The sequence below is a fragment of the Camelina sativa genome, chromosome 8 (assembly GCF_000633955.1).
Source record: "Camelina sativa cultivar DH55 chromosome 8, Cs, whole genome shotgun sequence".
Lineage (NCBI taxonomy): Eukaryota > Viridiplantae > Streptophyta > Magnoliopsida > Brassicales > Brassicaceae > Camelina > Camelina sativa.
The window spans coordinates 5,087,317-5,109,083 of NC_025692.1; the positions used below are offsets into that span (position 1 = coordinate 5,087,317).

Here is a 21,767-nt window from a genome sequence, read left to right on the forward strand (position 1 = left end):
TAAATAGTGTTTAAAACCCAACAGCCAATACAAAAAACTACATTCATTTCATGAATTTTTAGTTTTCTAGCGATACATAAGACCTCTAATATAGCTCATTATCATGCGACAAATAGAAAACATAACAATCTCAATCAGCGTGAAGAGGTAATAAAAGTAACTTGCGATGTAAAAAAATTAGAATTAAGAAGGATGAAACAAGATGCAGAGGCAAAGGAGCCAGCAAGGAAGATGAACCATACCTATGTATAGATATGTTGCACTCTTCCACGCCCACAACGACTCTAACCATGTCCAGAACTCTCCTCCAAGACTTAACCCCACGACCGCTTCTCCAAACAACCCCTTAGAGATTGCGAAAAACATGACCGGGAACCCGATTGTCAGCAACACCATACTGCAGAACGCACCCAACAGGCTCTTAATGCGTCTGGATCTCAAAGCGGGTTTTATAGGCTGAGCCATTAGACACGTTGGCACGAGTAGCAACGCTCCAATTTCTGCAGTAGCGAAATTGATTATAGACATAAGACACAGACCAATGAAGGCAGCTGAGATGGTCACTGATTTCAAGACTGCCCAGTTGGTTCCATGATGCCGAGAGGAGAACGGAGAGCAACCCGGGATTATGGCAAAGGTTATAAGGAGAAGCGATGAAGAGGTAGTGCCCCACATGATGGAGCGGTTTCTTGGAGAATGCTGGCCCGGTACTTGACAGATGAAATAAGGAAGCAGTGTGACGATGAAACCCAACAAGTGTAAAGCAAAGACCTGTTTGGCTGCGTCTAGCCATTTCCAAGACTTGAGGTTTTCAGTGGGGTTATCAGTGGATTTGGTAAGAGCTTTACAGCCCTCAATATATAAAGAGGCTGCGACCATTGGAAGAGGGGCTACAAGTAGAGCAAAGGCAATCATGTAGACTCCTACAGAGATAAATTTGCTTGGCGAAGTTAACAGGTATAGGAAAAACGATTGATGGAACTTCTCGAGGAGGTTGTTCACTGATCTTATAGTTCCTTCCAGTAACCTGCATTTAATGAGAAAGCACAGAGTTATCATCAACACTCAGACAGAGTCTAATGATGTATTGTAGTTCTTAAGCATAATAAAATTCACATACACTAGCAGAGGCAGGTATATTGTATAAAATGGGAAAGGAGTAAATATAAAAACTCACCTGGCACCTCGTAGAAAGAAATCATGTTGTCTTGTCTTACTGTCAGGAGGAAATCTAGGTGAAATTTTCAAGGTAATTGCATCAACTTGATAATCGCGGAAGGCTCCATGAGGACCAGTTGGGATACCAAGGGCCTGATGAGAATGAATAACAAAAGTGTTAACTTTCAAGGTCTTTCCTTGTTAAAATGTATAAGTGTGACTGCAACCACAAGAACTTAATTACGGACAGATCGACTATACATTTTACCTGGGAGTATAGTGAACTTGCAAGGGTAGCACTGCCTTCAAGATAGTCTGCAGCTGGGATACCAAAATTCCAGTCCGGATTTAACGTACGCGCCAATTTCCCAACAGCTTCAAATATTTCCCCAATAATCTTTAGCCAACTAGAGGAAAGTAACGATACAACCTTCTCCACCTTGACATAAAACCCCTGCCTGTGCACCGCTAAGTAATTTACAACATTGATGAGGTCAAGATTTGGCATCTGCCCATTAGATGCCTCTGCATAGATACTTAGTGTGTCCTCAAACCTTTCACTTCTACCATCAACCTTCAAAACCAAAGCAGCAGCCACTGTTCCAGCTCGTCTGAAGGTATCAGCTGTATTTAGCTCACCACACTTCAGCAAATCCGAGACCTTAAATGAGGGTGAATGGTACTCAGTTAACCACGCAGCAACAGGTCTATAGTCTCCATAACGAGAATCAGTAACAAGCCATATTATGTCTTTAGAGAGCCAGGTAACTCTAGCGAGCAAGGAAAAAAGAGTACTAGTAATGCCTAAAGACAAAGCCTCGTAATCTCCACCATTTATAAAATCATAAGGAGTAACCAGCACAATAGACTCTTTCCCATCACCACGAGGGGCTCGTATAATCCCAGCAACATTGACTCCATAAGAAGCACAACTGACATTATCTAGCAGTGTATATGAATCAGGACCGGAGAAAAAGTGCAGGGGGTGAAATTGATTCCCTTCAGGATGGAACTTTTGATAATAAACTTCTGCACCCATATCTGACATGTATTTTCCAATGAGCTTCTGGACTTCACTACACAAAAAGTCAAACAAATGGCGAATCATTAAGTTACTTGGACAAGGACAGAAACAGAAGGATGTCAACTGGTACATCTGAAAAAGATGGAATTGCAGAAAAGAAACGTAGACGATGCACAGTTGAACCTTCAATACTCGAAGAATCATGTATAAAGAAGAACAAATTACTTTCTAGGTTTCTTTTTATTTCCATAAGACCATAACATAGGAATAGGCATTTCATGAGAAAACTGGAAAGAATTGCAATGGAGAAAAGACATACACACCCTGGCCTTCATGATTCAACCAATAGTTCTTTATATCCTTCACCAGTTTGCTTCCATCAGAAACATCCCGATTAGAGAGCATAGACCGTGCAGAGCCTGAAGAACAGAGCCAAAAATAAAGAACTCCTTCGAAGTTGGCAAGCCATAAACTCACATTACTCAAAAGTTCAAAACCCTCCTACAGATTCCAATTTGATGCATTAATTTGGCTTAACACCCTCAATGTCAAGTAGGCTACACTAGCTGATCCCTACTGTTGAGAATCAAGTTCAACATCATTCGTATGATTCACAATGTACTTTTTTTTTTTCTATCAACACTTACGAGAGAACCAAATCCTAGAAACAGTAAGTTTTTTCTTCTTCTAAAATAAACTGACAACGAGACTTGAATCCAAGTGTGAACTTGTAAAGCGTTTTTCAAGTATGCAAAAAAAAAAAAAACCTGGCATTAGAGCATTCTCGGAGATGTAAGTGTTCTTTGCCAGTAGAGGTAAAATTAGCAACGCCAAAACCCCAGCAGCAGAGAAAACCACACTAGAAACACGATCAGATGATCAATGAACCAACACATAGAAACTAAAGAAACAGAATATAAATGAAGGTGAAAACATTCACCTGAAAACGGGACTGTGAGCGACGAGAAAGATTCCGAGCTGCACGATCGGTCTCGGTTTGATTTTAGGAGATCCATCATCGGTCTTCACCTCCTCCTCCTCCTTATCCCGCTTCTCCGACGCCATGATCCACGGATCTCCGATCAATTTCGGGAGATTTGAAACGAGTCAACCAACAAACTCTGATCGCCGGGAACTTTAGCGACTGCCTGAAAGTGAAGCTTGGGGATGATCCAGAATCGCGTGGCTTTGGGAATTGTAGACGACGGGTCGGTCAATTCGGGTCAGCCCGATTATGATGGTGTGGGCTTAAAGTTGTATTGGACTTTGATTTGGGCTTTATTTAGAATACTGTGGTGCCAGTACTCTCTCTTACATAGTTTACTACACTAATGGTCATATTTGAGTTTAACAACGCTTAAAACTTAAAAGCCTTAAAAGAGTTATTATTAGATGAGGTGTTAGATAGATCATAGATCTAAACATAGATCTAAACGGTCATTACTCATTAGTGCTTGAAGAACATCAGATAAATGACCAAGCTCATTTATAGTATAATTTTGAGATCTACTGTTTCACATATAAATGACAATATACATTATTAGAAATAGTACGTCAAAATACATGTAAGAGATGGTATGTTTTATACTCCATAGCAAGATGGGAAGTGGGGATGGAGGTAGTAGTGGGATACAGAAAAGTCGATTATTATCGCATCAAAAGAAAAGAAAATGTAGAAACTGCCAAAAAAAAAAGAAATCGAAAAAGTCGTTATATTATCCGAAAAAAAAAAGAATTAAAATATCAGATATATATACAGCTTTATAGGAGTTGTTTTGTGGGGATGCATTATTATAGATGATCGAAGCTAAGTTGATTGAGATGGGTGACAATTTTTGATGAAATATCAACTCATGGTCCAATAAGAATTGTTCATTTGAATGATACGTAATCCTCTAGATTTAATTCATTTGCTTTGCACCGTATTGGTTTTTAAAATATCTAGGAATCATCAATTCATCATGTTCAAAATTCTAATAATGTTAGCAACTCAAAATGTTATAAGTGAAATATTAAGATTTTCTTATATTATAAATTATATTTACTGTAGTATATTATATTGCATATCTCTGTATATAGTGAAACACACATAAAATTGAACATAATTTTCCCTCCAAAGCTATAAATGATATATGTAAGACTTGTGCTCAAGAAAGTTTTGATCTTAATTCTTTATTCCAAATTCAAAAAAAAAAAAAAAAAAAAAAATTCTAACTCCTGTATTTTTTTTTTTTTTGCTGTGAAAAAGAAGACAATATTTTTATTGTGTAATTTTGTATTTATAATGTGTGTTTTTGATCCTCCTTAAACTAACGAGTACCTAATATGTATCTACGATGAAGTATTCAGCATTTAAACTAGAGAGACTCAGAGTTTGACATGGACAAATCATTTCAAGCTTCAAAAAACATTTTCCAGAGGATTCCTGTAAGAAATAGTGTTAACTGTTAACACGTATCATTTTAATACCAATTGTTAAGTTGAATAATGGTATCTGGCAAAAACAAATCTTGTATATATATGATGTTGAAATTAATGAGTTAATTTTTGTGTTTGCAAAAACAATATCAAAGTCGTTTTCAACTTTTGTAGTTCCCACTCCCAGGTCCATGGTTGGCTCTGCACAGTCTTTCTTTGATTTTCTACAATTGTTTTAGTAAATAAGAAAAAGAATACATACTAGTGGCTCTAATGTTTTAAATAACATCAAATGATAATGACTCTTAAAACATCAATAGAAATAAAATGATACCAGTCATTGTTTGGCATTCAATTTATATTATATATACATTTTTAGCAATTTTGTGTCTTGATTTTTTGTGTGTATATGATATTAATATAGTTTGCATATATATTATTGAAAAGTCAAAAACATACAATATAAATATAAAACTATCCAATATATATTTTGTCAAAAGTTATAAACATTTTCCATTCAAATATTGCATGCGGGCTCTTTTTTTTGTGGTTAAGTGCATGCAGCTCTTATTTTAGGTGTAGTGATGATATGATAAAATCAAGAAGAGTGTCTGAAACGAAATTTATTGGAGGCTTTGTAATTCTTCCTGTTTCACTTAGTGTGGTTTTGGTAGAGTTTTTTTTTTCACAAAAAGAAATTACAGACATGTATAGACATATAGTGCCACAAAAAATAAAGTTATGGTATTTTGATATCTCGAGTTAATATGCAGTAACGTCCACTAGATATATGGAAAAAAAAAAAAAATACTATCTGATAATTTTCAGAAACCTCACATTTATAAAATAGAAGACTAGAAGTATACAAAAATTTAATATATTATGTATTTCTAATTAGTTTTGAATCCAAAATATATATAAAAAATAGAATAATACAAAAGCATTTGATGCATGCATGTATATTATTATCCAATGTAGGTCATGTCGATTCCATTTAAAACTTATAGAAAAGAACCATCGGTTTGAAGCGGACATAAATAATTTTACATTTGAATCTAAAAAGAAAAAAAATAAAAAACATAAATCAATGTGTTCATTATCAAATTATTAACAGTAAGAAATCCAATTAAGACAACAACTTTGAAACGATATAATTTAACAATTCTTTGGTCCACCTTGTGGTCTCTAATATTTGGCACGAAATAATTTTGGTCTTATCTTTTACATTTCTAGGTTGGTGTCACCAAACCATTTATGTATCTTTATGGTTTTCCTTTTTGTTGTGTCTTGTTTGTGACATTTTCTTAACAAAATGGTTGAAAATCTTGAGCAACTCACCCATCTTTGTGTAATTATTATTTTAGGTCACGTAATCTGGAAAAAAAAAATTGTATGCATCAAATGCATGTTGATATCAAATTGAATAAAAGAAGAGATGTGCAAAGGCAAATTTATTAAGACCGTGGGCCAAACCTCCAAACAAAAAACAATGGGCGATCCACTGTTCTTTCTTCGTCTAATATTCTTTCTTGACATGATTTGTTTATTACTCAAATGAAAGTTTATTACTCCAATATGAAAGTTTTTTTTAAAGATGATTATTACAAAAGATTCAAATTATTTGATTAAATTTTGTAGGACATGGTTTTGAATCTATCTGTACGGAAATTTCTATGAAGTATTATTAATTTAACAGGAGTAATTTTTTAAAATGGGCATACGAAATTGAATAAGTTCTTCCCAAAGACGGAAAGCTTGATTTTATATATGATCCACGCCTAATTACATGAGGCTATCTAAGGGCATCTCCACTGGAAGATGTTCATTGAAAGGGTTGCTTTAAAAAAAAAAATAATAATAAAAAAGAAGAAAAAAGGGAGAGAATAGGTGTTTCAGTTACTTGCCGAAGAAACGTTCTTTTTAACAATTGACCAGATGTCATATTTTTAATGGTTGACATTAATAAATAATAAATATATATATATGATTAAAATAATATTTTTTTTTTAAAAGCAACGTTTACATCGTTATTGGGCTGGTGATGGTCTAAGATCCATGAATCATCGTAAAAATTCGTAAACGAAAGAAAAAAAAAATATATAAGCTGGTACACAGATACATCATACATTGGATCAAGTTGCTGTTTAATTGATTTTTTAGAAAAGCGGTTTAATGTTTAACTGACATATCTTGTTCCCGGGATGAAGAATGTAAGGAAAGAAAGATACCTAAAGTTATTAACTCCTTATATAATAAAACAAGAGTACATAATTTTTATAAGTTGGTTACAAAATATGTTCTATATTAAATATATGTTGGTTACAAAAAACGTTATAGATTAATTGGTCAATCTGTGGGCTATATGTATACATTTAAGAATATCCCAAAGTTTATTCTTTAAGATAATATTCTAATGATTTATACAATTTCCTAAATAAAATCTTTAGTATTTCATGTATTGTTACAAAATATATATTGTTAGACATAAAAATATATTATTAGACGTAAAAAGGAATAAAATCTTTGTAATTTATCACACTTAATCGTGATTTCCGAGATTTTATTGTGCAACTGAAAATAAAATCTTACTTAAGCACGGGTCATATTAAAAAACTTTCACCATGTTCAAAAATTAAAATTAAAACAAACAACAAACATAACAATTTTTCATACATAAAATTATAAAATTTACAAAATAGGTATTTTTTTCAAGTCATTATATTTACCATATGATTTTTATTGCATAATGTTTTATCCAAAAAACTTTTAAAAATAATTAAATACATTATATTTTATTCTAAAATTATAATATAAATAAAAAGAATTTCAATCCGTGCTCTACTACGGCTACTAATCTAGTATCAATAATACTACAAAGTATGGTTGATGATACATGTCCATTTTAAATTAGGTTCAAGTTGCTTTCAGATCACGATCCCTCCTAGTTTATTGGCTCTTAAAGTACACATATTCCAACTATAATAGTTTATAATAGTTATACGAGTTTAAAGCATCTAATAACAATAATTATACAAACCATTAGTGTTAAAAATATACTGGTATATTTTACACAAACAAATATACAAGTTCTGGAACACACTAAAACAAACATATATATATATATATATATATATATATATATATATTCCAATTTTCTAGTATTAGTTGGTGAATTAATTTTGATGGAATCCACTAATGAGTAAATTAGAAAGAAAGTGGTGACACATCAATAAGTTTCTAGTATTGACAGATTTCTTATTCTTATTGAAGGAAAAAAAAAAAGGTTATTCACCAATAATTTTTTGTTAGCCAAAATAGACAGAATTTTTTTTTTTCAGAAAATATATATGATGGTAAAAAGAATTGTCCCTTTTTATGTTAACTACACATCGCACCTATTACATACATATTTAATTATCATTTATAACATTTTTTTCCTGGTTTCCTTATAGTATATAAAAAGTAAGAAAATATGGAGAAGAAAGGTAAGCTTTATCGTCTTATCCTAACTTGTAGAGTGCTAATAAATTAAAGTTGATAACTTGATATGTTATCCCTTTTTTCATTTTTACGAAAAGTGGAGGTTATGTTTACCTTAAAAATGATAATTATCAGCACCAATTATAATTAGGCTAATCTTTTTTTTTTTTAATACAAATGACTGAATGAGTAGAGTAATTATTATTACAAAAAAAAAGGGAGATGGATAAGACAAGAGACCACACAAATGGCACGATTGGTCCTACAATAATTAGAATCTAACGCTCAGAAACGATTCCATGTGGGACCCAGTGCATCATCATCATCATCATATTATTCATCTTTCCCACAATACGATTACGTATTTGACGTTAATTTCAGTGTTGTGTAATCAAAGAGTAGAAGATTCGTGAAGACATGAAATGACGTAATTACCCTCGATCTCCTTCTTCTTCTTCTTCTTCTTCTTTCCTGTATTTAAAACACCATCCTATCTCTCTCTCTCCTTCGTCTCGTCTTCTTCCGTTTACATCTAAAACCAGAGAGAGCTCACAGATTTTAATTTTTCCTTTTAGACATTTTAGCTTTTTTTTCTTTTGGAGTTAGCGCTGAGATCATCATCCGGAGAGAAAATGTTGGGAACTTTCAGTGGAGCTATAGTATCACCACCGGAAGAACTGGTGGCTGCCGGGAGCCGAACTCCGTCGCCTAAGACAACCGGAGCTACTCTAGTGAACCGTTTCGTCGATAAAAATCCCTCCACCGTTTCTGTACAAGTCGGAGACTTTGTTCAGCTTGCTTACAGCCATCACAACGAGAGTCCTCTCCGCCCCAGGTCAGTGTCTCCTCCCGGCGACTTTTTTTTTCTTTTTGATTTTTACGATGATTCCGAAGTTTTCTTCACCGTCTGATTATATCCGATCCGACGGTGATGAGATCATCGTCGAGCCTTTTAAATTTCGCTGACAAATTATTTAAAAAAAAAAAGAACAAACAAAATCAATTGCATATTTTGCATGTATATATGGATCACATATATTTCAATTGATAATTTTGCTAAGAAGATATAATTAGTGAGATTATTTTAATAAGTAGATTCGTAATTTTGTAGATATCTTTGATTCTTTGTTTTATATTATTTTATTTCTACTAGATTCCGATTTTGCATAATTGTTTGATTTCTTTTAAGCACTCCACTTAAGTTAGGGTGATGTATGTTTGTGCCTCTGTGGTGTGGTTTGGTCTGTGGACCACAAACAATAATAATTACAAAGTCCAAATGAAATTTCTAAAATTATGTATATTTTTAGGAAATATGCGTATACAAGGTACGTCATAGGTAGATTTATTATATAAACGTATCGATCATGTTTAATTTGTATGGATAATTCTGATAGGAAATATACTAATGCTTTGGGTATGTTACCTTATCCAAGTAAAGTTGGCTTCGTTGGTTGAAAAGTATATTATGAATCAAATAGAGATGATTCATCATGTACCATTTACCTATAAACGGTTTAAAGTTTTATTAGTATTTAGATTGCCCCAAAAGTATAATTTTCCTTCGTAGTTGACTTTGTCGGTGACGGACGGTGGCACAAGGACACGTCTCATAAGAGTTGTCTTAAGTCACCAAAGATTCACAAGCCTCCTATGCATGACTCATTAAGTCATTTTAGTTGAATTGCTCATGTCACTTGTTATTTATTAAGATTATTTATATGATGTAAGTATTTTAAGTCCCAAATAAACCACTTGCAACATAAGTACATAACTTCAACAACCATAACAATGACTCAATTAGACAACATAGGGTACGAAAAATTTACATTTCCAAATTCGTTCGCAAAATCTCTATATGGTTACAACTGTAGGCACTGTATTTTGGATATGAACATATCATGGCCACTCTACTAAGGCAGCTTTGTTTGGTCCACCAAACCCTACAATATATAATTAAAAACCCACAACCATTAATAGCCTTATGAAACTATGATGCACCACACTCCATCTTCAGCTTTTTTACCCATATCAATTCCAAAACATTCATAATTGTATGTCTGCTTTAAGATCCGATGCTGACTCATCTCTCTGACTATTCTCCTCCCTCATTTATAACTTCAATAATTGCAATACTTTTTCTCTAGATAGGTTTACAGTTCTAATCCTTAGTTTGCTTACTATTTATTTGACTTAATCATATATAGGCTTGTCTTAAGATGTTTTTTTTTTAATCGGAACAGGTCATTTGGAGCTAAGGATGAGATATTCTGCTTGTTCCAAGGCTCACTTGACAACCTAGGAAGCTTGAAACAGCAATACGGGCTTGCAAAGAACGCAAACGAGGTTCTCTTGGTCATCGAGGCTTACAAGACTCTCCGTGACAGAGCTCCTTACCCGGCCAACCACGTTGTGGCTCACCTAAGTGGCGATTTCGCCTTTGTGGTCTTTGACAAATCAACCTCCAATCTGTTTGTAGCCTCTGTAAGTTCTCTTTCTAACCCTCAGAAACCCTTTTTTAGTTTGTAAACTAGATTGAATTCGGTGGTAAATATCGGTTTTGATTTACTGCAGGACCAAGTTGGTAAGGTTCCATTGTACTGGGGAATAACAGCTGATGGGTACGTGGCATTTGCTGATGATGTTGAGTTGCTAAAAGGTGCTTGTGGCAAGTCTCTTGCTTCTTTCCCTCAAGGTTCGTTTTTCACTCTTTTAAGTTCAAGATTTTGGGGGCATCATCACAAGCTCAGTTGAAGCGATTTCGATTTTTGAATGGTTGTGCATGTGTGTGTTGCAGGCTGTTATTACTCGACGGCGTTAGGTGGGCTTAGGAGCTTTGAGAACCCTAAGAACAAGATCACTGCCATTCCTGCTAATGAGGAAGAGATTTGGGGAGCCACCTTCAAGGTGATTGATTCTTCAAAAACAAATCAGATTTAGTATTATTCTTTCTGTTCAGCATCAACAAAAGAGGCTCATAACACAAATTTTGGTGGTGAAACAGGTGGAAGGAGCAACAGTTCTTGCAGATTGAGAGTGAAAGAGAGTAAAAAAGAAACAAGCTCAATGTCTCGTAAATCTCGAACTGTAACAGCAAAAAAACAAAAAAAAAACAAATAATGACGTAGAAAACAAAAAAGCTGTTCTAAGAGTTCTGTAAGCTATCAATGGTTTGGTGTTGATGTGTGTAGCGTTGTATCATGTCTTATGTTTCTTTGTACAGCCCGGTGTCTGTCTTCTGCTGTTTTTAGTGTCTTCTTCCTAATAAGTTAATGTCTCTGAAACCAAAATTTACCTTCTCTTGATCCTCTTGTCTCTGTTCATCAACTGTTTCTCTAGTAAATCTCACAATTCTCAATCTGTCTACATGAATCTGTAAGAATTAGGATTAACGGATCTGGATCATATGAATTATAATTTTTATTTCGTAATCACAGCATTCAGGTTTTATTATACAGAGACAACAGTGGTGAGGGAAATAGATACAAGAACCGAAACAGGAACAGCTTCTGAAGCTTCACGTAGACAGTAAGATGTAGTAGAAGGCAAGACAACTCTAGTTCATGTGTTGTGCAGATTAAGATGCAGGACAGATATCCTCCAAACTGTCGAAAAAACCCGATAAACATTATGATCGAGACAAACTTTTTTGTGAATTCTCTGATGTAGCAGATTCAGTAAGATAGAAATTCATACCTCTTCCCTAAACATTCAATAATGTCGCTTGTTAGAGTTGATCTCTTATGCTTTGTAAAAGCCAGAGATGCGGCTTTTCTCAGCAGGCCAGATGCAGCTATGCATCCCAAGATGGCTGGAGTCTCTGAGGGACTGAAATGTTTTGTTTTTAGAGATTGTCAAAAACACTTTGCTCTACATTGATCAACGACTGAGCTAGAAAATGATAGAGAAAACTTCGTGCAGAGCAAACAAAAGGAGGTATCTTACCTTTCAGGACCTGCTTTAAGTTGTTGCGCCCATGACAAAAACACTGCGACACTAGATGAAACCAAAACCATGTAGGCGACTATTTAGTGGCTACAAAAGTTCACTCTTAACCTGATCAAAGAATGGTGAACTCACCTCCCAGAGAGAATATCGCCTTGTCCACCGCAGCGCCTTGGCGAACCATATATGCTCACTGATTTTACTGCATAAAATAGACACAATCACAACTTGTGTTCTCTATCTGAAGGAGAAAATAGATATGAAAAAGTTACTCACCTGTCTCCCCATTGCTTATAAGATCAGATTTCCCTTTCCTGAGAATTGTCACGCCACCAATCCTGAATGACAAAGGCGTCTAACATTATTATCATTAAATTTTACACTGCAAAACACCAAATGAGAGCCTGGGGAAGGTTGTTTGGGGATACTCCCCTCTAGATGATTTAGAGAGATTTACAGATCCTAACTCTCTCTTTGTGGATATGTGAAGTGAGTTTTCTACTTACTGTTTGGCCAGAGAACGTAGCTGATCTTCAGCATTCTGTTCATCTACTTCACAATTAAGCACTTTTTGAACTAGACGTTTATACTCGTTCACATTTGGGGTTAAGACAGCAAGCGGATAGCTATTGACAAGATCAATGGAATTTGTTACAAGAAACAGCCCGTCCTACAGAATCACCATAAAACAATCAAAAGATTTGGGATGAGAAGAAAACCAATTGATCCAGTTTTATGTCACTGCTTACCCCATCTACAACAAAAGGAACATTGGATTTTTTGGCAAGAAGCATGATTTTACTCACACATTCCTGAAAATACAAAGTCAAAACTCGTCAGTCCATCGCCAAATATTTGACAAATCAAATTCTGTAACGTGATGAAGCAGTGGCAGAGGAATCTGTACCAGGAGAAATGGATCTCTTCCCAAACCAGGACCAATCACAAGGCAATCAAATCTTTCCATCCATTTATCGACTTCCCCGAGCACTTTATCTTGAACTGTTCTTTGATCTTCCTCACTGAGTTGACTAAATCCAGAATACAAAATATTGAGATTACGAAAATGGACCTACGGAATGAAAGTCACACAGTAGAAGTAGCATAAACCGTTGACAGGAGCATTCACCTGATGCTGTACGATTCCTCAAGAACAGGGTGAACTATAAGCTCAGGACTATAACTCTTTATAACAGGAGCTGCGTCTTTCGTGCAGAAGACATGAGACAAATCAGCACCCTACAATTGTGTACGGAGTAACTTAAACCAAAGCTGAACAGAAGAAAGAAGCTGTGATAGCTAATAGAACGAAACTACATACAATTTTTAAAGCTGAAATAGCAGCGAAGTATGGAGCTCCTGTGTATTCACGACAGCCTCCAATCACAGCTATCTTCCCTGACACAGATCAAATTTCTAAAAGACTCAAACTTTGAATCCTCAAAGTTCCAAATTTGGTTCATTACAGATCACACACTCAATTGAATAATCCAAACACACAAAACCCAGTAGCAACTAAGTAGAGACGAAGGAGAGCACTCACCAGCTTGGCCTTTGTGTCGTTTAAGATCAAGAGATGGCGTCACAGTTCTAAGGACACTCTCAGCGTCGGCCTCCGATGTGGAACTCATTGCTCTGATGAGTTTGGGGCGATGGATTTGTGATCCACAAAGCGCTCGTATCAAAAACTGTTGCCTTCTGAGCACACTTGAAGAAGAAGGTAATTGAGAAGTCAATCGTCCCAAACCAATGACAACACCATGTTTCACCAACATCAGATTCTCGTTGATTCTACAGAACCCACCGCTTCCGATACATCACCGAGTAAACGAAGCCTCTGTTTCGTTCGGAGGGTCTTGTGTAAATATTTTATAGGAAAGGCAAAAAAAATAAAAAAGCAGACTTTTTTTTCTCAGAGTCGGAGGTTTTAGAGAGAGAGAGAGGGAAGAAGATGAAGCGGACGGTGATGGACAACGCGATTCGATCATCGGTGGTGGTATTGGGATCATTGGCCTTTGGTTACATGTCACTTGAACTTGGATACAAGCCTTTCCTTGAAAAGGCTGAACAATACGAAAGATCTCTTCAGTCTTCTCAACAACATCAACAACAAGGTTTTGTATTCTCTCTTTCTCTCAAATCGCTCTGCCTCTGTTTCGTTTCCAAAAGATATAGATTTATGCTGTGAATGATTGATTTGTTGGGTTGATGATCCATTAGACTTTGGAAGTTATCAGTGTGTGTCTCGAACTATCTCATGATGCGTTAGCGATTTGTGGATAATCCCAAATCGGATTCATGTGAAAATTTCAGATATCTCAGGTTTTGTGAATTGGCAAAAGAAAGTTTCAACCTTTATCTTGTACAGTCCTGAAATCTTGCTTTTGGTTCTGATTAATAGTAACAATGTATAACTGCAAATCTTGAAGATGTTTGTTTCCATGTAGTGTTTGGGATCAATGAGCTTTCTTTGTTCTTTAGTCGTTGTGTCTCAATGAATTCCATGGTTTTTTAGAAGTTCTAATTGTGCACAATACTCAGATCTTGTAGATGAACAAGTAGAAGCGAGGTGGGACGACAATAACAATGTCGAGGGATGGGAGGAGAAGAGGTAGTTCTATAATCAGTTTTATTTGACAAACCTATGAATGTGTAAGGAAAGAACCTTGTCAAAAACTTTCTTCTTTATTATCTTGATCCTGGATCATCGTTAAGATCATCAAATCTGTAGCTATCCACTATTTTCCTTTTTTATATCTAATCAAATCACTTATTAGGATCATATCTCATTATAGACAGATTGCCTAAATCATTTTTGAAAGTTACTACGATTATGAACCATCTTTTGATCTCTCTTTAAGCAACCTTACAACAATCTCTCTTGTGTAAGAAATAACTTATATGAAAAGTTCATTGACTGAACTGTTGCTGGGAAGCACAAGAGGAAGCAACAGAGTACTAAATATGATTATTAAGAGTTGGAACAAATCATTAAAAGAGAATTAGCTTTAAAATCATTCATTAGTTAAACAAATACTAAAAGGTAATCTGATCTTAGCCGGTACGCAACCTCTTCTCGGTTCTCACTCTCTGACTTACATTGAATCTTGTCCCTAGACAAAATAACCATGTGATGTGTTGTTCATCATACACAAATCTCCGGCATGGACGGCTTCGAGTCTGAGCTTCGTGCTGCGTACAATCTAAAATTTACTCTTCTTTTAATCATTACAAGATTCCATCTGTTTGTTTATTGAGTCTACCAAACTATATTACACATATTTGGACCAAAAGCAAAACGCTATATTCGGTGAATGAACCCAAAACGCATTAACCGTTTTAAAAGCGCACTAAAAAGTAGTAAAAGCTACGCCGTCTTAAGCCCCACCACTCTCACTACTTTAAGCCACGCGCCACGATCGCGTGTGTGTCATCTTTTTGGATCTACGGGACCCCCGCCAGTTAAAAGGACCCACGCACGATTCACTCACACAGTCTCTCCAAGTCTTTCCCTTTTTACGAAACCAAGACTAGGGTCAAGAAATGCTAATTACACCTTTGGATTTGTATTTGTTCGCTTAATATTCCCAAAGGCTCCCAAGCAAAGCTGCTTCTTTTCTCATTCTGAAATCTACTGAGAGAACAATAAAGTCTTCAGCTTTTGCAGTTTCTTCTTCTTCTTCTTCTTCTTCTTCTTCAGATGTCGAAGAACCAACCATCTGTGGAAGACGATGAAGCCATGCCGCAAGTCTCTGTAGTGACTAAGAGATTCAAGCGTTTGAGGGTCGTGTTCGAGCCATCTCTAGGAGTCTTGGGTTTCTTCTTGGTGGGTTTGTGTTTAGTCTTCAGCTTCTTCTACCTCGATTACAGAACCGTGGCTAAGACTAAAAGTCATGACTTTTCGGATCAATCGGAGAGATTCCTTTGGCTCAAGGAGCTCGATGGGTTTGTAGAGAACAACACCAAAGTTGGGTTTCTTGAAGAGAGTGGGAGTGGTTGCAATGTGTTCGATGGGAAATGGGTTTGGGATGAATCGTATCCTTTGTATCAGTCCAAAGATTGCACCTTTCTTGATGAAGGATTCAGATGCACTGAGTTTGGCAGACCTGATTTGTTCTATACCAAGTGGAGATGGCAACCTAACCATTGTGATTTGCCCAGGTTTGTTCTTCTTTACAGTTTCTGCATTTTTCTCGCTAGCTGAAAAGAGTTTGCTACAGAGTCTTAAGTCGCTTTCAGTATTCTTCGGTGTTTTGTTGCTATATCTCAATTTCTTGTCCTGCGTGTTCATTGTGATGTCATTGAAGATTTTGTATTATATGAACATGGATCCAAAGAACATGTATAAACTCAGTTTTGCCTTAGGGAATAGAAATGTTATGTTTAGGATTTAGGAAAATGGTTTTGTCATTCATAGATTAGTATATGTTTCTTTGCAATTACTTAGCTTGACCTCATTGTGTTATGAAATGGTTCAGATTTGATGCGAAGTTGATGCTGGAGAAGCTAAGGAACAAGCGGCTAGTGTTTGTAGGAGACTCAATTGGAAGAAACCAATGGGAGTCTCTTCTCTGTATGCTATCTTCTGCGATCAGGAACAAGAATTTGGTTTACGAAGTGAACAATAGACCCATCACAAAGCACATGGGCTTCTTTGTGTTCAGGTTTCATGACTACAACTGCACTGTTGAATACTATAGAGCACCTTTCTTGGTTCTCCAAAGCCGTCCACCTAAAGGATATCCAGAAAAGGTTAAGACGACTCTTAAACTGGAGACAATGGATTGGACTGCTGACAAGTGGAGAGATGCGGATATATTAGTGTTTAACACTGGTCATTGGTGGAACTACGAGAAAACTATCCGCGGGTTAGCTTCTTTCTTGTTGGTAACATTCTCAGAACTAATCAGAATTGATTTGCTTCCCTGACTGATCTTGGATTTGTGACTGCGCAGAGGTTGTTACTTTCAAGTAGGAGAAAAAGTGAGAATGAGAATGAAGATAGAGCATGCACATAGACGAGCTATGAAGACTGTTATGAGATGGATACAAGAAGAGGTTGATTCAAACAAGACACAGGTCTTCTTTCGCACATTTGCCCCTGTGCATTTCAGGTTTGTCACGCATATATACAGGAATTCTAGGATCGAATCTTAAGCTTTCCATTCAATTGATGTCGTGTTTCATTCAGGGGAGGAGATTGGAGAACAGGGGGAACATGTCATATGGAGACACTGCCAGATTTTGGAGTCACTCTGGTTCCACCAGAGACATGGGAACACATAAAGCTCCTTCAAGATGTCTTGTCATCGTCTCTTTACTACTCGAAAAGATCAGAAGCAGTTAAGCTGAAAGTGTTGAACATAACAGCCATGGCTGCTCAAAGAAACGATGGCCACCCATCACTGTACTACTTGGGCTCAGCTGGTCCTGCACCGATCCGCAGGCAAGACTGCAGCCATTGGTGTCTTCCTGGTGTTCCTGATTCGTGGAATGAGCTTCTTTATGCATTGTTTCTTAAGCACGAAGGCTATTCAAGATCAAACAATGGCGATACAGACAACTTTACATAATGAAACTTTGGTAGAAACAGCTGTTGCAGGATTTATAATAACGGCTGAGAGATTTTGATTGGGTGGAGAATATATGTAATTACTGACGACTAGGTTAAGCAACTTTGTAAAAATTTCAAAGATTTGAGTGACCTCATCATATCACAGATCATTAGTTCACAAGTGTTTTGGTATACAATGAGTATGTTACACTTGCAGAACTTTATTTTCCCTTTTGATTATACAAAATAAATCTATATATAATTTTAGAAAGAAAAAAAAAAAAGCGAAGGTAGGTTCTTCAAATCAATCCAGCAGGTGGTTTGGTCTCCACGTTAAATTCTCGCACGGTGATGATGATGATGATGATGGTGACGATGATGATGGTGATGATAAGGACGAGAGACTATGGGATGACGATGATGATGAAGAAAAGTGCCATAAGTGGCGGCAAAACGAGAGGCCTTCTTCGAATTCGACTCTGAAACATCTTGTGAGATGGTTTTACCCTTTTCCACGTCAACTAGTTTCGTCTGCATCTCATCGTGATCGGTGCAACCGGTGACGACGCATAATCCGAGAAGCACAACCACACAACCGATGCTTATAAGAAGAATATAAATAATTTCCATTATGTCACTATGTGTTTCTCTTTTCGCGTCTAAGAAATTTTTGAGAGATTGTTGTTAATAGGGTTTATTATAAACAAACGCTTATTACGGAACATATGATATTAATTTTGTGAATAAAATCGTGGTTTGTTTAATTCCATTATTGGACAGTAATTATGATACAATTTAATTGGAGAATTCCCTTAATTAACCTTAAAAATCTTTTAGATTGAAGAAGATAATCTAATTAGAATACAATTTAATTGGAAAATTTGCTTAATTAATTGAAAAAAACTTTTAGATTGAAAAAGTTAATTATTGAGATTTTGATTGGTGACTAGATTCATTTGGGTAGGGAGGAATATGTAAATTACTAATTAGGTTGTAAAGATGAAAAGGATGAGAGGATATATATGGGATGATGATGGTGATGATGGATGATGAAGAAGATAGTGTCATAAGTAGAGGAACATGAGAAACCTTAGACTTTTGTTTTTTGTTTTAATTTTGACATCCATGAGAAACCTTAGACTTTTGTTTTTTGTTTTAATTTTTATTTTTTATTTTTTTTCTTTTTGACTCAACTTCTACTCATCATTAACCAATAAGAGGACACAGGGTTAATACATTTTGTCCACTTCTACAAGATGTTTTTTGTTTTAATTTTGACATCCATGAGAGAGACCTTTCTTCGACTTTGAAACATCTTGTGTACCCTTTTCCACGTCAACCAAAAATTCTCATCTCCAACGGTCCAAGACACAGCATGCGAAAAATACAAACCATGGTCCATGCCCCATGGTTATAATTTATAAGACAACCAACTCAAAGCTCCATCATGTTTAGATGTTTTTACTTTTATTTTTATTTTTACTAGTGTTTTAAATTCAAAATCTAATACACAGAAAACTGAATTTAGAAATCATACATCAAGATATCACTTTTAAAAGTTTAGAAATATTATAATTTGAAGACTTTATGCACGACGTTTAAAATTCTAATATGTTTGTGAACATTCTTTTCAACCATGCATAAATTCATTTTACTTTTAGGCATGTTGTGTCAGTGCACTTTTACATTTTTAGGATGTAGATTGAAAAATATATGTTTTTTTTTTCAAAAACGAGAATTAGTTTGTCTTGAAAGTATAAGTTGCTAATATATAATGAGAATTATAAACAAATGATGAAATGTAAAAAGAGAATCAATTACCTATAGCATACAAAAGTAATTTTTAACTCTACGATTTTTCCAACTTTCCAACTCTATGATTATGTACCCATTTTTAAACAGAATATAATGAAAATTAATGTTGGCTGAAGTGTCCTTTTCATGTTAACAACCTTTAACTTATGAGGATTCGAAAACTATATGCATCCACTCTGTAAAGTACCTTTTAATTTTCTACATAAATAACTTCAATAATTTGATGGCTAATATGAATTTGTGACTGACTTAGCATTAGAGAGTAAAGTTATGTATGTTGTTTTATTTGATCCTTGCTTTTAATGACAATACAGAAATTATTTTAGTGGTCAGGTACCCCACATGCTGAAACAACGTATTTTATTAGGCAACCAGTTGCTTCAGCAGAGCTATTATTGTTATTAGCCAGCTACTTGTGGTTAATGCAGTAGCTAATTAAATGACCTGTTAATCCGTTAAAAAAAAATAGAAACAAATTTTCTAAATTGACTTGTCAATTGTCATAGTTGGAGTTAGAGAGTCCTAACTCACAACTCCTAAATAGTCTATTAATATCTAAGAATATTTATTTATTTTATTTTACGTTAATTTATTAAGAAAATTCATATTTTTGATTGTCCAATTATATATATCTTTTTCAATTTTTTCTCTTGACTTATATTAAAACAGTCAATTTATATTTAAATGATATTTTACATTGTCAATTTTTTTAAATTATTTTTTCTTATCAATCGAGATATTTTTTTTTCTTTTTACTTATTTATTTGAAATTTTAAATTCACATTATATAATCTATACTTGTAACTATTTTTTTAAAAACTCTTATCATGTGTCAAATTTTTAGTATGTTCAAATTAATGTGTGGATGAGATGAAAAATGGTCAAAAATGTCATAAATCGGTATGGTATCTTCTTAAATTACATCAAGTCATCAACAAAGTAAGCTATGTGTTTCAATTTCTGAATCTAGTAATTAAAAATCTAACTGTTGTCAGACAGATTTTCAACATCCGTGTGTGATAATGCTTTTTCACTTTTCTAGTAAGTAGATTGAAAAAAGGTTTGTTTTAAAAAACGAGAAAAGTTTGTTTTGAAAGTAGTTGCCAATATTACTGAGAATTATAAACAAATGATGAAATAAAACACGATTATTAGTTACCTATATACCATACAAAAGAAAGTTTTACCTCTACGATATTTCTAAAATTACTAACTCTATGATTATGTACCCCTTTTAAAATATAATTTAAAATAGAATGGACAATTAAGTTGGCTCAAGTGTCCTTTTCATGTTAGCAGCCTTTTAACTTATGAGGATTGGAAAAAATGTATGCATCCACTCTACATAAATCACATCAATAATTTGATGGCAAAAATGAATTTGTGACATGGTTAGCATAAGAAAGTAAAGTTACATAAGTTGTTTTATTTGAACCATACTCCTAAAATGATAATAGAGACAAAACAAAGGTAGTAAAGAAATTACTTTAGTGGTGGTACATGCTTATCAGCTCCTCATTATATATTAGGCATGTACATCTCCTCATTATTAAATTAGCAAAAAAACAAAACATTCAAATTTCTAAGAGATTAATTAAATATTAGTTTAATTAATTTTTCATCTTGGATTCTAGTTCTAATTACAAAATAATGTCTGAAACCATTATCCTCATATATATGGATAAAAATGGTTGTAAGAATGAGGATAATGAATGAGTTTGCATCATCAGTCAAAAGCAAAGTACAACACGTTTTTCTTAGTTATAGCAACAACATTTAACACTTGCGAGTTCAGTTTACACTAGGTCCAAGCCGATATCCCTCTTCAGTACAGTCCACGAAACATTCATCTGATCCGTATTGATAATCTATACACAGAGCGATACAATGATCATATGTAACTTTTTTGATCTCTGCACCCACACAAAACCACAATTAAAAAAAAAAGTAAAAATATTTGCAAGTATATATAAAATTATGTTTAACAACATGTCCAAACATTATTTTGAAGTTTTGAATACATGTCTATATACGGACTCCAAAAGTTATGATCATTATCAATTCTATATGTTTTAGTTATCGCTGTGAGAATCGATCATTGCTAATTGGCATATAATAAACAAAAAAAAAATAGATATACAAGAGGCAATAATTAATGGTATGGTTGGATAAAAACTGCTAATATAACAATGTGAAAAAGTTAATTGAAAAGATGATGTTATTTTTCTGGATCTTCTAGAGAGACTCCACTTACATAATCTTAGTCTTCGGAAATGTCATATTTCCCATAATTTTGTTTAATCCTACTACTAAATGTTTTTCCATTTATGCTAAAACAATTTTTTTGGGCAAAGAACATTTTGACTTTTTCTG

The 21,767-nt window shown here is 34.6% G+C and overlaps 5 protein-coding genes across 8 annotated transcripts; 3 read left to right on the plus strand and 2 right to left on the minus strand.

Moving 5' to 3' along the window:
• On the minus strand, window positions 29-3,422 carry LOC104706232 (glycosylphosphatidylinositol anchor attachment 1 protein-like). 4 transcript variants are annotated; one of them, XM_010422402.2, is made up of 6 exons: window positions 3,123-3,422; window positions 2,950-3,041; window positions 2,506-2,601; window positions 1,427-2,229; window positions 1,178-1,311; window positions 29-1,027 (listed from the first exon to the last, which is right to left on the minus strand). In XM_010422402.2, exons 1-6 carry the CDS (start codon window positions 3,245-3,247, stop codon window positions 184-186), a joined length of 2,094 nt encoding a protein of 697 aa, XP_010420704.1. In that variant the 5' UTR covers window positions 3,248-3,422; the 3' UTR covers window positions 29-183. The 4 variants fall into 4 exon arrangements, with proteins under 4 accessions (XP_010420704.1, XP_010420703.1, XP_010420705.1 ...); XM_010422401.2 differs by having other exon boundaries at window positions 1,427-2,234; window positions 2,502-2,601; window positions 3,123-3,419; XM_010422403.1 differs by lacking the exons at window positions 2,950-3,041; window positions 3,123-3,422 and having other exon boundaries at window positions 2,502-2,600.
• On the plus strand, window positions 8,556-11,378 carry LOC104706233 (stem-specific protein TSJT1). The gene is made up of 5 exons (XM_010422405.1): window positions 8,556-8,915; window positions 10,324-10,564; window positions 10,655-10,775; window positions 10,878-10,987; window positions 11,085-11,378. Exons 1-5 carry the CDS (start codon window positions 8,713-8,715, stop codon window positions 11,112-11,114), a joined length of 705 nt encoding a protein of 234 aa, XP_010420707.1. The 5' UTR covers window positions 8,556-8,712; the 3' UTR covers window positions 11,115-11,378.
• Window positions 11,483-13,892, minus strand: LOC104706234 (ATP-dependent (S)-NAD(P)H-hydrate dehydratase). Its single transcript, XM_010422406.2, has 11 exons — window positions 13,569-13,892; window positions 13,347-13,423; window positions 13,155-13,264; window positions 12,933-13,056; window positions 12,775-12,837; window positions 12,532-12,695; window positions 12,302-12,363; window positions 12,161-12,227; window positions 12,026-12,076; window positions 11,777-11,908; window positions 11,483-11,685 (listed from the first exon to the last, which is right to left on the minus strand). The coding sequence occupies exons 1-11, from the start codon at window positions 13,798-13,800 to the stop codon at window positions 11,658-11,660; spliced, it is 1,110 nt and encodes a 369-aa protein (XP_010420708.1). The 5' UTR covers window positions 13,801-13,892; the 3' UTR covers window positions 11,483-11,657.
• On the plus strand, window positions 13,911-14,814 carry LOC104706235. Its single transcript, XM_010422407.2, has 2 exons — window positions 13,911-14,139; window positions 14,567-14,814. Exons 1-2 carry the CDS (start codon window positions 13,977-13,979, stop codon window positions 14,638-14,640), a joined length of 237 nt encoding a protein of 78 aa, XP_010420709.1. The 5' UTR covers window positions 13,911-13,976; the 3' UTR covers window positions 14,641-14,814.
• On the plus strand, window positions 15,726-18,253 carry LOC104706236 (protein trichome birefringence-like 11). The gene is made up of 4 exons (XM_010422408.2): window positions 15,726-16,186; window positions 16,504-16,893; window positions 16,981-17,139; window positions 17,217-18,253. The coding sequence occupies exons 1-4, from the start codon at window positions 15,726-15,728 to the stop codon at window positions 17,596-17,598; spliced, it is 1,392 nt and encodes a 463-aa protein (XP_010420710.1). The 3' UTR covers window positions 17,599-18,253.

Excerpts from the sequence above, each read along its gene's own strand:
- LOC104706236 (XM_010422408.2), top strand. The coding sequence starts at position 15,726 with ATGTCGAAGAACCAACCATCTGTGGAAGACGATGAAGCCATGCCGCAA. Across the intron at positions 16,187-16,503 it reads AACCATTGTGATTTGCCCAG|ATTTGATGCGAAGTTGATGC; the intron begins GTTTGTTCTTCT and ends GAAATGGTTCAG. Across the intron at positions 16,894-16,980 it reads TACGAGAAAACTATCCGCGG|AGGTTGTTACTTTCAAGTAG; the intron begins GTTAGCTTCTTT and ends GTGACTGCGCAG.
- LOC104706234 (XM_010422406.2), bottom strand. The coding sequence starts at position 13,800 with ATGTTGGTGAAACATGGTGTTGTCATTGGTTTGGGACGATTGACTTCT. Across the intron at positions 12,838-12,932 it reads GAAGAGATCCATTTCTCCTG|GAATGTGTGAGTAAAATCAT; the intron begins GTACAGATTCCT and ends TTGTATTTTCAG. Across the intron at positions 12,696-12,774 it reads TTCCTTTTGTTGTAGATGGG|GACGGGCTGTTTCTTGTAAC; the intron begins GTAAGCAGTGAC and ends GTGATTCTGTAG.
- LOC104706235 (XM_010422407.2), top strand. The coding sequence starts at position 13,977 with ATGAAGCGGACGGTGATGGACAACGCGATTCGATCATCGGTGGTGGTA. Across the intron at positions 14,140-14,566 it reads TCAACAACATCAACAACAAG|ATCTTGTAGATGAACAAGTA; the intron begins GTTTTGTATTCT and ends CACAATACTCAG.
- LOC104706233 (XM_010422405.1), top strand. The coding sequence starts at position 8,713 with ATGTTGGGAACTTTCAGTGGAGCTATAGTATCACCACCGGAAGAACTG. Across the intron at positions 10,565-10,654 it reads CCAATCTGTTTGTAGCCTCT|GACCAAGTTGGTAAGGTTCC; the intron begins GTAAGTTCTCTT and ends GATTTACTGCAG. Across the intron at positions 10,988-11,084 it reads TTTGGGGAGCCACCTTCAAG|GTGGAAGGAGCAACAGTTCT; the intron begins GTGATTGATTCT and ends GTGGTGAAACAG.
- LOC104706232 (XM_010422401.2), bottom strand. The coding sequence starts at position 3,247 with ATGGCGTCGGAGAAGCGGGATAAGGAGGAGGAGGAGGTGAAGACCGAT. Across the intron at positions 2,235-2,501 it reads AATCATGAAGGCCAGGGTGT|TGAAGTCCAGAAGCTCATTG; the intron begins GTATGTCTTTTC and ends CTTTTTGTGTAG. Across the intron at positions 1,312-1,426 it reads CAAGTTCACTATACTCCCAG|GCCCTTGGTATCCCAACTGG; the intron begins GTAAAATGTATA and ends CATTCTCATCAG.